The sequence below is a fragment of the Nothoprocta perdicaria genome, unplaced genomic scaffold (assembly GCF_003342845.1).
Source record: "Nothoprocta perdicaria isolate Ctin4 unplaced genomic scaffold, notPer1 scaffold_26, whole genome shotgun sequence".
NCBI classification, from domain to species: Eukaryota; Metazoa; Chordata; class Aves; order Tinamiformes; family Tinamidae; genus Nothoprocta; species Nothoprocta perdicaria.
This window is the reverse complement of record NW_020455488.1, coordinates 5,095,447-5,109,180: the sequence shown is the minus strand read 5'-3', so window position 1 is coordinate 5,109,180 and position 13,734 is coordinate 5,095,447. Positions and strand designations below refer to the sequence as shown.

At 52.3% G+C, this 13,734-nt stretch overlaps 2 protein-coding genes across 2 annotated transcripts in view; one reads left to right on the top strand and one right to left on the bottom strand.

Moving 5' to 3' along the window:
* ANP32A (acidic nuclear phosphoprotein 32 family member A) overlaps positions 1–6,833 on the top strand; it is an 18,326-nt gene extending 11,493 nt beyond the window's left edge. The window contains exons 2-7 of the mRNA XM_026040535.1: positions 1,241–1,390; positions 1,540–1,662; positions 3,075–3,273; positions 4,711–4,808; positions 6,062–6,122; positions 6,314–6,833. Coding sequence (XP_025896320.1) covers positions 1,241–1,390; positions 1,540–1,662; positions 3,075–3,273; positions 4,711–4,808; positions 6,062–6,122; positions 6,314–6,375 — 693 coding nt within the window. The 3' untranslated portion in view covers positions 6,376–6,833. The remainder of the gene's footprint in view (positions 1–1,240; positions 1,391–1,539; positions 1,663–3,074; positions 3,274–4,710; positions 4,809–6,061; positions 6,123–6,313) is intronic.
* A 3,780-nt stretch (positions 6,834–10,613) lies between these two features.
* Positions 10,614–13,734, bottom strand: part of CORO2B (coronin 2B) — an 18,489-nt gene continuing 15,368 nt past the window's right edge. Inside the window, exons 6-12 of the mRNA XM_026040592.1 lie at positions 13,562–13,678; positions 13,085–13,189; positions 12,382–12,478; positions 12,136–12,248; positions 11,634–11,724; positions 11,047–11,186; positions 10,614–10,978 (exon numbers count right to left, since the gene is read on the bottom strand). Of these exons, the coding sequence (XP_025896377.1) occupies positions 10,847–10,978; positions 11,047–11,186; positions 11,634–11,724; positions 12,136–12,248; positions 12,382–12,478; positions 13,085–13,189; positions 13,562–13,678 (795 nt within the window). The 3' untranslated portion in view covers positions 10,614–10,846. The remainder of the gene's footprint in view (positions 10,979–11,046; positions 11,187–11,633; positions 11,725–12,135; positions 12,249–12,381; positions 12,479–13,084; positions 13,190–13,561; positions 13,679–13,734) is intronic.

The window sequence follows — 13,734 nt, the reverse complement described above, 5'->3', positions numbered from 1 at the left end:
GGGGCAGAATGTATAAAGAAAGAGATATCCAAGAAAGCTCTGTGTGTCTCCAAGCATCCTGGTGCTTAAATACTGTGGCACTAAAAAGCTGCATATTTGTCCCTGTGTTTGCTTGAGGGATGGAGGGGATGTTTTGTTTTTGCATTGAAATAATGTATGATGGATCTTGAGCGCTTGCCTCGGTCTTTAGTTTCTCCCAACCAGTCTGAAATTCTGGCAGACTTCTGTGTAGCCATCCCCTGTCATAATTTTTCTAGGAAAATGGTAGAGACTTGGAAAACGTATTTCCCGTCTAACTCTGATCCTCCTACTCTCAGTGAATCATTTGTACTCTCGTGTTGCTTTGGGCTGACTTCCCTGTTGACTTCAGTGCTTAGAGTTTAATTAGAAAACTAGGGATGATGTTATTTGGAGCTGTAGAACTACATAGGATTCTTCCCCATGCTGCTGAATCAAGACGGTTACAGTAATAAAAGAAAAATGAGGAAATTGGCTGTTTGCATATTAACTGTGCTTTGTGTGAGCTGAAGAGTAGCTTCATGTTCCTGTGCTCATCAGTCTCCCAAACTCTCTCCTGTCCGATGCTCTTGGCCCAAAGCAGCCCCCTCGTCCCAAGCTCCTGCTCCCCCTTGCAGGAGAGGGGCCGGAACACAGGAGTGGCATGTGCTTCTCCAAGATACTTGTATGCAGAGCACAAAAACCTCCCAGAAATTCTCCATGGGTGTGAGAACGTCTGGATGGTGCCCGGAGCATTGGCRCTTCACGCGATGGCACCAGTGGCCCAGGGGAACTCGACCAGCGTTTGCTGCTCCTGGGCTCGAGCCTCGCAGGGCCAAAGGAGGCGCTTCGTGCCGGGYGGAGCTTGTTGAGCAGCTCTCCTGCGTTACTGCCCTTGGTTTGTGTCACTCGAAGATAGCACCTGCAGGAAGAGATTGTGCCTGGCTGCGCCCGCGGGCTGCGCACGCCGCCGCGGCGCGCACAGCTGCGTGGGCTATCGCGGCCTCCCTCCAGCCTCCCGCCTGCAGCAGCGCGGGCAGATAAGGCAGGGGATGCCCTTCACCAGCAGCAACCTGCGAGCGCTTACCCCCTTCCAGAACCACCCGCAGCGTTCCTTGCCGTTCCCTAAGGAATGAGCTGCCCACATGGAGGAGCTGTTGGCGTGTGGTGTAGCTTGCTTGTGAGTGAAAGCTTTATTCCCTGCACAGAACTTACACACTTTTTGCTTTGCTCTTTTTTCCAGGTTAAGGAACTCGTTCTTGACAACTGTAGGTCATATGAAGGCAAAATTGAAGGCCTTACAGATGAGTTTGAAGAGCTGGAATTCTTAAGTACAATCAATGTAGGCCTAGCCTCAGTTGCAAACTTACCAAAGTTAAACAAACTTAAGAAGGTAAATAAAATGCTTTATGTCCTGTCTTTCCCTCCTTGCAATATACTGAATGTAAAATAGTTGATTGCAGAAAAAYTTAAATTAACTAACCAAATGGCATTGTGATTGTGGTTTATGCCAAAAACTCAACATGTTTATCTGCTTTCTAGCTCGAACTAAGCGACAACAGAATCTCAGGAGGACTGGAAGTGTTGGCAGAAAAGTGTCCAAACCTCACGCATCTAAATCTAAGTGGCAACAAAATAAAAGATCTCGGTACAATAGAACCTCTGGTAAGTGACTGTGACGCCACAGGAAACAAAAACCTGTCGTGTTGTGATGAGGGGGGTAACGCACCAGCTTAGCGTAGCCCCAGTGTTTTGGAGGTTTTAGATTCCAAAGCAGTTTTCAGTTGTGTGTCCTGGGCTTTGCGGTTTATCCTCAGCCGGGCAATAATGACTGTGGTGGCAGGTCCCAGCAGGACGTTGGTGGCGCCGGGGAGCACCCGGAGCTGCGACGCTGCCACCCTCTAGCGGCCACCCCTGCCCGGGAGCCGCCCGGGAGCCGCGGGAGCACCCGGCACGTGTAGGGAGCGGAGCAGGCGGCCACAGCAAGCTCTGCAGCGTGGGTCCTGCGTGGCCCCGGCAGCCGGAGCCGAGCCACGGCCACTCGTGAACTCAGCTGGGTGGTGCTCCTGGTTCTCCTGAGCTGTCTGCGGGTCCTCTGCTATGGTTCCAGTTTACCACTCGTTAAGCACGAGCTCTCTGCTCCCCTCCTCTTTCCACAGCTGCACCTTTAAGGTCTAACTGAGACCAGCTGAGGGGTGTAGGTTTGTGCTTATCCACACCAGCTGTGTCCTTTAGGACAGTTGGGACCAAAGGTGAGCCCCAGGCAGCGTCACACGCTGTAGTTGCGTGCCCTTCTGAAATACGAAGGCCAGCATCACTCGATTGGTGCGTTTTGGAAGCACAGCAACTTTGCACCAATGTAACTCATCAGAAGAGAGCAACCAAAAGCTGGTTCTTTTCTTGAAGTCATCATCACTCTGTGTCTTCAGCTGCAGAAGGGAGACATTGCATAAGACTCGATACAAATCCTTTACTGCTGTGCTGGCATTTTCCTTGTGTGTGTTTTGTTTTAAGTGCTGTTGRCTGCTGGCAATGCAGACCTCTTCCRTGAAAAAAAGGAAAAGAAATAAAAAACATCCTTTTCTGTTCAATTTATTTCTTTATTTTTTAAGTTATTTTGAAAATTAAGTAGTCTACAATCATTAAAACTTTTTAAATGCCTCTTTGTAAAATTCTTGTGTCCAAAGAATAGATGGTTTCTTTTTAATTTGGTTGTAGTAGTTTAAAGGCACCTGACTGCTGGCTTCAATATCTTGCTTTGCCCTTTTGGGACAACTTACTAGATTGGTTTTTATTCTTGGCTTGGGCCCTCACAACATGTGATTTTGCACCATTGCCTGTTTCCAAATTTCAGTCTTCTGCTTGTGAGATACTGAACTTCAGAAAGAGCATGTTCAGTTCATGGGTGTCGAAACAGTGATGACCAACCATTGTAGAACCAGTTCCACACCAATTTAGTTGACAGGGAATTGAAATGACCCTTTTGTCYTGGGAAGCTGTTGAGCACAKTAACCGCGGCTGCTGTTGTGTTCTMTGTTCAGAGATTTATTGTGACGCTGACTTTTCTTTCCTTACAGAAAAAGTTAGAAAACCTGAAGAGTTTAGATCTTTTCAATTGCGAGGTAACCAACTTGAACGATTATAGAGAAAACGTATTCAAGCTCCTCCCGCAGCTCACATACCTCGATGGCTACGATCGGGATGACAAAGAAGCACCCGACTCTGATGCAGAGGGCTATGTGGAAGGCTTAGATGACGAGGAGGAGGATGAAGATGGTACGTAGTTGTGGTGCTTGGTGTATACATGTTAAGAGTGATATGCTGCCTAGTACTTACTGTTTTCAGCTGACTTTTTGGGCAGAGAAGAGGACTGTCAGTAGCTCCTTCCCTGTCTGATGTAAAGGAGAAACCCCACAGTGTCCTTTGGGGAAAGGAGATGGGAAGGGCTTGAGAAAGCTTTAGTCTGATCTGTAGTAGAAGATGGGGGGTGAAGGGGTAGTTGAAGAAGTGGGCCAGAATAAGGAGTAAGACAAGCGGTAAGACACTTGTTGAACTTGAGTTCAGGCAGCAGTGAACATCAGGGGAGCAAAACAGAAGGAAGAAGTGGTAAGAAAAGATGACATGTATGTGCTGCCTTTTTCCAGGAACCAAACAGTATGTGTAGCTGTGTAGACCCTGATAAATAAGGGTAGAAGGGGGAGCCAGGCTAGGCACAGAAAAAAGTGCCAGAGCCAAGGACTCGAGCTGAGGCACTGCTTAGTTAGGAGAGTATGTCTGATCTTTAAGGGCAAAGTGAACTAGCTGGGTTAGAGCAGAAGAGGGGAAAGTGTGTGACCTGCAGATTGCCTGGAGCAAGCTCTGTGAAAAGCTCTAATGAAGTAGCAAACAACTTTCTCATGCTAGGAAAATGAATTGTGGGTCCCAGTGGGCCGTAGGTGCCAATCTGCCTCCCTGGCAGGCTGCGCTCGGCGGCACCAGGCCACCAGCTGGATGAGTGTCGGGCTGAGTGGGGGAATTTGCTAGACTCCAAAGGCAGCTGCACAGCAAAAGCAGAATAGCTGGACTTGCACTTTTCTCGCGAGTGCTGAGTGTGAGATCTGGTGAAAGGGGCGAGTGCTGCAGCGCTGCCTGGCAGAGCGGTGCATTCAGCCAGGTTCAGCAGGGACAGGTTCTTTTCAGCAGAGCTCAAGCCTGGGCCTGTTTTCAACTGCACGAAAAAGCTCTAAAACACCCTTCCTACAGTAAGGAGAACACTTTTTTTCCCCCCCCTTTTTTTTTTCCTCTCCCTTGGGCTAGGTGTACTTAAATGCTTTCTTGCTTTCTTCTTAAAAACACACTCAAAGTCCCTAGGTTGGATTATTGTGTGTGGCCCTGGCAGCCCAAAGACAAGAGGTGGCCTCACCCTTGGGGAGCCTCTGTTCCTAGGGCACGGTCGTCCTTCATGGTTCTGCCGTGTCCCTGCTGGGAGCAGATGGACAGAGCAAAGAGCTGCAGCRCCTCGGAGGCTTTAAAATGCCAATCAGCAGTGGGAGCTGGAGCAGCTTCAGCACAAGGCTGGTCTAGCCCTGTGTTCTACAGCTGGAGAGCTGCATGAAGCTCTGCTCTGCCGTTCAGCACAGTTTTCAGTTTGCTCCTGCCATCCAGTCCTGTGCGGGATTGCTGAAAAGTAAACTCTAAATATCTAACTGGTATAAATCTTGTTTGCCTGTATAGAAGAGGAATACGATGAAGATGCTCAGGTAGTAGAAGATGAAGAAGATGAGGAGGAAGAGGAGGAAGGAGAAGAGGAGGATGTGAGTGGAGAAGAGGAGGTAAGGGTTCATTGTCGTTAATAATGAGCATAGAACAAACCTTCTGTAATTAGAAATAGCTGGGAAAGAAATGGACCAAATATTGAACCTTTTTGTACTTGAAGCAAGTACAAACTTTAAAAAAAAAAAAAAGGAACATTAAAACCACAATGGGGGGTGGCATTGAGGAGTGTCTCTCTGTGAGCCAGCTGCCATCTAGTGACCACTGACATTAAATCATTCTGTTTTCTGGACTGATGTCGAGTTTTAGCATGTGAAGCCTTTGAAGAGCTGGAGTTACGGTCTCCACCCAAGCAAAGGAGAGAGTGGGAGAAAGTGCAGTGCAGAAAGGACAGAGTAGCAACACTGAACGTACCGTCATGGTGTTGATTGGAGTAAGTTAGTGACAATGGGATAAAGAGGATGAGCACCAAGAGCAGAAAGTGAAGTCAGCACTGAGAGGGTAACTTGCTCACATAGTTCTTAGCATCCATAGGAAAACACAGTTCACTCGCTGCCCCTTTGTAGKAAGAGACTCCAAGCAGGCCCTGCTCCAGGAAGGTCACCCCAGTGTTGTGGCAGTTTCCTGCTGCTTGATACAGCACACAAATTACTGACCATGTATTCTCAGAACAAGATTCCTCCTTGGGCATGTGAAGAATTGAAGCGTCTTTACGGGTCTGGTTCCTGTGTGTCAGGTACACTGAGCTTACCACAATGTGGCCAGACTTTGCAGTTAGCAGAACCACTGGGAATGGGACTAAAATGTCACAGCAGGAGATCCATTTTCTGGCCACAGAATCACAGATACTTAGCGCTCACTGTTGCTTACTGGTTAGCCAGCTCAAAAATAACAGCAGCTTCTCAGATCTGGAGATGTGTGTTCTGATTTTAACTCTCCTGCACCTAGACATGGTGCATTCTACTGTCCATTCATCAGCTTCAGTTAAACTCAACGTTCATAAGAAATTTGCAGCAACAAAGCAGTGTGAATTATAAAATTTACTTGCTGAGGGCTTTAAGCTAGAAGTGGCTGCTCTGATTGCTTTTGATTTCCTGCAGTGAAGCCTGGGCCAGAGTCCAGTTATACTGTAGCTAAGAACTTCAGCAACTGCACTTACATAAGTGCGTGGGAAGCGCCTGCCTTTTTGTTTGGTTTTTGTTTAAGATACTTCAAGGACTTTTTCCCTGTTGTAAACTGCTGTTGGATATTGTCTGATAGTGAACGGTGCTGCACAGAAAGCAACTTTTTAAATCCTTTCTTTCCTCTCTAGGAGGATGAAGAAGGCTACAACGATGGCGAGGTAGATGACGACGAAGATGAAGAAGAAATTGGTATGGCAATAATCCAACTTTTGCTAGAGATTAAAAAAAATGCATAGTGTAGTAAAGGCAAGCTCGCATTTGTGCTCTTGCTGCTTTGATGGCAAGCCAGCTGCCAAGCAAAAAAAGCCTGTTGAACTTGTTTGGCTTCCACGTAACATGTGGAAGCACTCGCATAATTCAAGTTGTGTTTTATCTTGCAGATGAGGAAAGGGGACAGAAGAGAAAACGAGAACCTGAAGACGAAGGGGATGAAGATGACTAAACTGAATAACCTATTTTGAAAATTTCCTATTGTGATTTGACTGTTTTTACCCTGTATCCCCCCTCCCCACACCCCCAACTTTTTTTTTTTTTTTTTTCTTTTTTTTCCTCCTGATTGTAATGTTGCTGTGGGAACGAGAGGGAGAAGCAGACTGGGTGGGCAAGGGAATAAAATACTATTTTTACTGCCACTCCTCCTCCTATTCATTTTAAATTTTTTCTTTTTTTTTTTTTTTTGTCCCTCTCTTAGTCCTTGTAACTGCAATAGTAAGTATAAACCAAGTGGTAATTTGTTTCTTATTATTGGAGTGGATAGTTTGACATTCTGAAAAAAATAAAAAGTGTCAGATGAGCGGATGATCCCCAGAATACACACACTGTGTTCGGAGCCAGCYGAATATCCGCTCGCTGGGATCGTCCCCGGCTGCCAGCCACTAACCACAGCGTCACATTTGCAGGGATGCTGCGGCCCGAGGCACCGCGTCCCTCCACAGCAACGGGTGTGAGAATGGCATATTGATCAAGTGATTGCTTTGTTGCCTGTCCGTGAATGACTGCCATTTTCAGCCAACGCTTTCCCTGCTGCTCTAGGTACCTTTGATTTTGCTGTTTGTAAATAGTGACCAAATTTCTCTTTTTTTTTCTCTCCTTTTTTTTGGGGTGTTCCTTTGGATCTGGTTTGTGGGGTGAACTTGCAATCCCCCATCTGCCTGTGTGGTGTTTTCTCCTTTCTGTTTGTTTTTTTTTGTTGTTGTTGTTGTTTGTTTTTTTGGGGTTCCCTTTTTTTTTTTTTTTTTTTGGCTAGGGTATAGCCAACACACTGAAAATGGCAGGCATTTAAATATATATATAAATATATATAAAAAGTGTTCCTAATTCCTGAGTTACTAGTGAAATTAATTTGACAATTGTAATAAAAAAATGTTTCAACCCTTTTAAATAAGGTGTGTACTATTTTGGTCTGTAATATATAACACCTAGTCAATTTTAAGTGATGAGAAACTACTTCCACTTGTGCTATATACTTTGAAAATTTTTACAAACCTAATTACAGGAGGCAGTTCAGCATGTAGGGTAGGAGGTTTCTTTTCATACACTCAAGCACGAGATACTAATACAAAATTGTATTTTCTTACCTAGTGGAAGTCAGTAAAATGACTGAAAATACCTAGTGAATGTACAGTTTTACTTTCATATCCCTCTTTAAAATAGCTTTAGAAGTGACTTGTATTTCCTAGTCAATATTTCATCTGTATAAATACATTTGCAACAGTTTTTTTTCCCRGAAGAGCCAAACTTTGAGTTTTATGTCTGTTTGTCATTGATGAATTTCAATAAATCTTTTTATACAATTTTTTCTGTGGCTTATTTGAGTAAAAATGGGCCACTGGGAATGAATTGCATACCTTTTTTAAAAGGCATTTAATAACCTATCCTGGTCRATTCCCTGATATTTTTAGTAGCTTGATGATATGTTTTGCTCTATAAAACTCCTCAGAGCAATGGTTGGGTGAAACCAAGGGAGAGGTTTTGGTTTTAATGCAAATACTAGTATGTCATTTTTATTACAGAAAGGATATTTTTCCCTGCGTTGTCACCAGGACTATTAGAGTTTAGCATGTTCGTGACTGTGCGTTTGATCCAACCCCAATTAATCCCAGAAGGAAGAACTCCTGATTGATTCCCTTCATCCGATTGAGGAAAAGGGTTGTATTAGGTCAACGCAGGTAAGATATTCTGGATAACTGCAGATATGCTGGATAACTGCTGGGATATTTCCCTTGCCGTTAGCTGAGCACACGCTTGGGGCTGGTACCTGCTGCCAGTCCACGGCTGAGTTTCTCCCGTGTTCCCTGGTGTGAACAGGCTGCCATGTGGTGGCATATGCCAATCTCTAAAAATAATTTACGGAGAAAAAGCCCTTTTCCATGGCAGGAAGCTGCACTGTTGTTGGACGTGTGTATAGGACGGGTTTTGGAGGAGGAGCAGCAGAGCGGTCAGACGTGCTCCCTTCCCAGGCAGGGTCTGCCCTGTGGCACCAGAGGCAAGGCGGGTTGAGCTTCATTGACACAGGGACACCCCAGCCTAGGGGAGCCTTCAGCTTGGCCTTGCCCTGAGGAACTTCCATTTCCAAGAAAAGGAAAAGGAAAAAAGGGGGATAAAATCAGCCCCCTTCCCAGCACCTTTGCCTCTTAGCAAAGGCTGGAGCCTCGTGTGCTTCCCCTCGCCGGCACGAAGGGCCGGAGCGGCCGGAGCAGCGTCAGCTCCTGCCCTGTCACCCTGGGCCCTGGTGTGCTTTAGACTTGGCCTTTGGGCGCTCTGAAACCTTAGCAGGGAATGGCCCGGGTGTCATTCAAGTGACTCCTTTTTGTCACGCCAATCCTTTCAACATTTACCTTGCAATTCATTACRTTTCTCTGAGAAGGGCAGCAGCGAGCCCCATACTACCCAGACCTCCTATTCCCTGCAAAGTGCCCATCCCAGAGAGCCCATTTTGCCCAATTTGGGCAATTTCCTGCATTTCTTGGAGCGCGGTGGGGCCCTGCTGAGAGCAAGCGGCTCCTCTCCCATCTTTCCACAGGAATGCCGGATAGAGGGGCCGAGCGTGAAGGACGGCGCTCCCGTAGGCAGCGGGCTGGCATTCCCTCGCCTGCGTGCTCCTGCAGCTGCCCTTCCCATCGGAAACTCGCAGTTTTGTCCCTCTTTCTTTCCAGGACAATCCTGATTTTGGCCTTTGCTACCGTGACCAAGAATCGCTGACAGGTGTCTCGGAAGATCTTGCACACCTTGGGAAGAAGGAATCATGCTGCAGCCCTGTGCTATGGATGCAGGGCTGGGAGCAGCACCCGGACCACACGGACGCATGCAGAAGGCCCTGCTCTGTCTCCGGCATTCCGCATGGGATGCTTCCCAGCGACGCTTCCCTCTGAGCACGGGAGCAGCCAGTGCCCACAGCCCTTGTTGGGYACTGCAACAAGCCGGGCAATGAGTCCTCTCCTCCTTCCCCAGGTGGAATTCGGGAACAAAAGAGGATTTAGCTGCTGCTAAATGGTGCAAAGGGAAACGTCAGGAAAAGGGTGAGCTGCTGGKGGAAGAGGGGAGGAAGCAGATGTGCAAAGAAGGGACGGGAAGAAAAGCAGTGACGTCCTTAGGAGCAGTCCAGTCCAGCCCAGTGTTAAGGAGCAGTCACCTCCATATCCAACTTAACCAAGCCAACCCTGTGCACCCGCGTTGAGCGCGGCTGGAAGGAGCGCAGGGGGCTCCGAGGCTCCTGTTCCCAGCGCAGGGAGCTGGGAGCAACCGGAGCTTGCAGGGGCACCAAAGGCCCCAGGCTTCCTTGCCCAGAGGCTTCTCAATCCCCAAAACGCAGCTTTGGGGTATGACCGAGCAGGGGGGCACCCTGGCAAGTGCCCAAACCAGCACAGCAGCCCCCGGCCCCTTTTCCTGAGCATTGTTTTACACAAAAACCGTTTCCCCAAAGCCCAGTCCTAGCAGGAAGGCGCCCAAAAACCAACCAGCAGGAGCAGCAGATGAGAGCCGCGGGGCTGCATCTTACCTGCAAAGCTGGGGCTGCTCCTGGGGCCCTCGACCGCCCCACACGTCAAGGAGCCCCCAGCCCTCGCAGGGCAGCCCCAGCCTCGGCCCCTCGTTTGCACAGGGCGCTAATTGCAGCAACCCCCAGCCAGGGGCCGCGGCACCGACTTCCCGCGCGCACAAAGAGCCGGGCCAGGCGCGAGGGCTGCGCTCTCCAAAACCGTTTATTTCAGCGCTATTTCGCGGCAGCGTAAATGAGAGCCGGCGGCAGCACACGGACACAGGGACGGCGGAGCGGGATGGCACCCCAGCTCCCGTCCCGTGAAAATACACACACGGAGAGATATATACGCAGATATATATAGGCAGCCGAGCGGTATTTGGTGCCTTTGCCACGTGACAGGCCCAGCTCACAGGTTGCACGCACCCAGGGGCTTTTTCCTTGCGTTCCTTCGAGGGATGAYGCGGGAGCGGCTCCCAGCCCGGAGCGGTGCCGGCGGCTCCGGAGGCAGCGCGGGAGCCGCTCCCGCCGGCGCGCGCTTGCAAACCGCAGCCCGCTCCGCAAACTGGCGGCCCGGCACCCGCTGCCGCGCTTTGCATAGGGAGAACAGGGGAGCAGGGATAAACCCGCCGCGTTCGGCCTCGCCGGAGCGGCGCCCGGCGCTCGGTGCTGTGCAGGGACACGGGGCTCTTCTACTTACTCCAAGGAAAAGGCCGGGGCAGCCGTCCCGCCCCGGCTTCCCTTCATGCAGTAGCTTCCAGTGACAGCGCGGAGCCTTTTTAGTGCTAGACAAGACTACAAGGACGTATTTCCAGTTAGCGCGTGGCCTCTTGGCAGGTCGCTCGGCTTGGGGCTCCCGGTCTGTGCGAGCGGGTAGGACAAAAATTAAAGAGCGAGTATAAACAAGGAGAGTTTATTTAGAAAACGTCCCGGGATGTTAAGTGTTCCTGGGGCTGTTGCGCAAGTTCTTGAGCTCCAGCTGGAGCTGCCGGATGCGGATGTCCTTCTGCGCGAGCTCGTCCTTCAGCCGGCGGATCTCGTCTTGCTGGCGGAAGAACATGCGGAGCAGCTTGGGGAGAGGAGACGTTGCTGCGGGGAGGGCCGGGCGCCGGCGGCAGCGCCGGGCCCCCCGCTTACCTCGTTCTCGGTGCGCGGCGGCACGTTCTCCAGCAGGTCGATGCCGTTCACCACGACGCTCTTCTTCTCCCGCGCCGGGGCCTTGAACACGATTTTGGACACCTTCCTGTAGCCCTCCTTCAGCGACATCAGGATGGGGTCTGCGGCGGCGGCGGAGCAGGTCAGTGTCGCCCCCGCGCTCAGCATCACTGCCCACACTCAGCACCACATCCCAGTGCTCAGCATCGCACCCAGTGCTCAGCATCGCACCCATTGCCCGGCATCACATCCCAGTGCTCAGCGTCACATCCCCATGCTCAGTGTCACATCCCAGTGCTCAGCATCGCACCCAGTGCTCAGCATCGCACCCATTGCCCAGCATCACATCCCAGTGCTCAGCGTCACATCCCCATGCTCCGTGTCACATCCCAGTGCTCAGCATCGCACCCCGTGCCCAGCATCACATCCCAGTGCTCAGCCAGCACCACATCCCAGCCCTGAGCATCATTTCCCATACTCAGCATCACATCCCAGTGCTCGGCATCGCACCCAGCTCTGAGCATCTCTCCGTGCGCCCGGTTTCGCGCCCCGCACGCAGCCCCCGCTACCTCTGTTCATGCCGCTCAGCCACTCATCCGGTGTCAGCGCCGGCTCCGTGCCCGGCGTCATGGGGTAAATGTCCTCCTGGTAGGTCTCCGACTGCAAACACAGGGAGAACAACGTGGGCGCCTCCATAAGCTGCCTGCGATCCTACCGGGAACGGCGGCCTGGCCTCACAGCACTCGTGCAAAGGGGCAAAACAGGGATCCCAGGACACCTGGATCCACGGGTGTTAGAGCCGACACGAGGCACTGGCTGCAGCCGAGTCTCCAAGAGCCCAGCCTGGAGCTGGGCAGGTTCCGGCAGACCCAGCGCTGCCATCCCRGATGATCCCGGGCAATCTCAGGCGGGATGAGCTCTTGTGCTGCCCATTCCCACGGCCCGGGCTCCTTCGCACGGAGCAATAGCAGCAATGCACAAACCCCATATTCCCAAGAACACGGGGTAAAAAAGCTCCATTCCCCATGGAAGCCCCTTGTGCCACCCTGTCCCTGTGCCCGCAGCACTCACCCGCCGCGGCACGATCATGGAGATGGGCTCGATGAGCCCCTTGAGGGTGACGAGCTTGTAGAAGCGGAAAACCTCGCAGGCCGACACGTCCAGCCCATGCTTGGGCATCACCCCTGCGGCAGCAGAGCGGCRTGAGCCCGCGGGGCGGGAAGGGAGTGAGAGCCGGGAAAAGAGGCAGGAACCGGGGAAATTCAAGGGCCGGGACTGGGGATGTCGCTGGGGAAGGAGCGGGGAGCAGACCCTTACCCAGGCCCTTCTGGGGCGCYGGCGAGCGGAACTCCATGAGATAGCTCAGGTAGGGCTTCTCGGAGCCGATCTCGTAGTAGCGGATGTTGCCGTCACCCTGCGGAGCGTGGGGGATGCTCAAGGCATGGAGCACACGGCGCATGGAGCACGCGGTGCATGCAGCACATGGAGCACGCGGCGCATGGAGCGTGCGGCGCATGGAGCATGCAGCACACGGAGCATGCGGTGCATGGAGCACATTGAGCACAGAGCATGCGGCGCACAGAGCACATGGCACATGGAGCACATGGTGCACGGAGCGCACGGCTCATGGAGCGCGCGGCATGGAGCACACTGCATAGAGCACATGGAGCACCATGGCACACGGTGCACGGAGTGCGTGGTGCACGGAGCACGCAGTGCATGGAGCGCGCAGCGCAGGGAGCATGTGGCGCATGGAGCACACGGCACATGCAGCACATGGAGCACGGAGCACATGGAGCACTGAGCACGCAGCGCRTGGAGCACGCGGTGCATGGAGCGTGCAGGGCACATGGAGCACAGAGCGTGTGGCGCACGGAGCGCCCAGTGCACGGAGCGAGCCGGGCGAGCGGCGTGGCCGCCYGCTCCAAACACCCCACGCACCCGCAGCTATTGAAACCTGATTCACAAAGCCGGGCTGTCCTGCGCTGTTTGCTGCCATTCCCACGTGGCGCCCACCTACCTTGCCGGCCAGGTAGAGCATGCGTGTGTCGGCGTCGTAGAAGGGGAAGAGGAGGCCCGAGAGCCCGTCGATCTCCTCCTCGATGAGCGGCATGGACAGGTCTTCCTGCGCAGCAACAAGAGCRCTTCAGGCACCCCAGGCTCGTGGTGGGACCCTCGGGAAGCCCACGGGGCCCCGAGCTGGGAATGGGCCTGAAACGGCCGCTTTTGGGGTGACTTCCTTGGCCGTGGGCACCGCACAGTGGGGAGGGAGCAGCACCAAGGCCCGGTGTGTTACTGTCTCCATCCCACCGCCAACACAGCTGCAAGGGTGACATTGCAGAGTGCCCCAAACAGCCGGGGTGCCCCAAGGGACGGTGCAAAGAGTGYGCCAAGGGATGTTGCAAGAGATGCCCAAAAGGACGGCACAAGGGATGCTCCCAGGGATGCTACCCAAGGTGTCCCACGCGACGCCCCGCGCAACGCCGCAGCCGCCCACCTGGTCCCAGAGCGCGATCTGCCGCGTGTTCCAGCGCGAGACGCCCGTGGTGAGCAGGCGCTTGGTGCTCCCCAGGAAGACGACGCGGTTCACGCGGTGGTTCTTGCAGCTGGCCTCCTGCGGGCAGCCCCGCGGCGTGAGCGCGCGCCCGCCGCGCCGCTCCCCTCATCCAT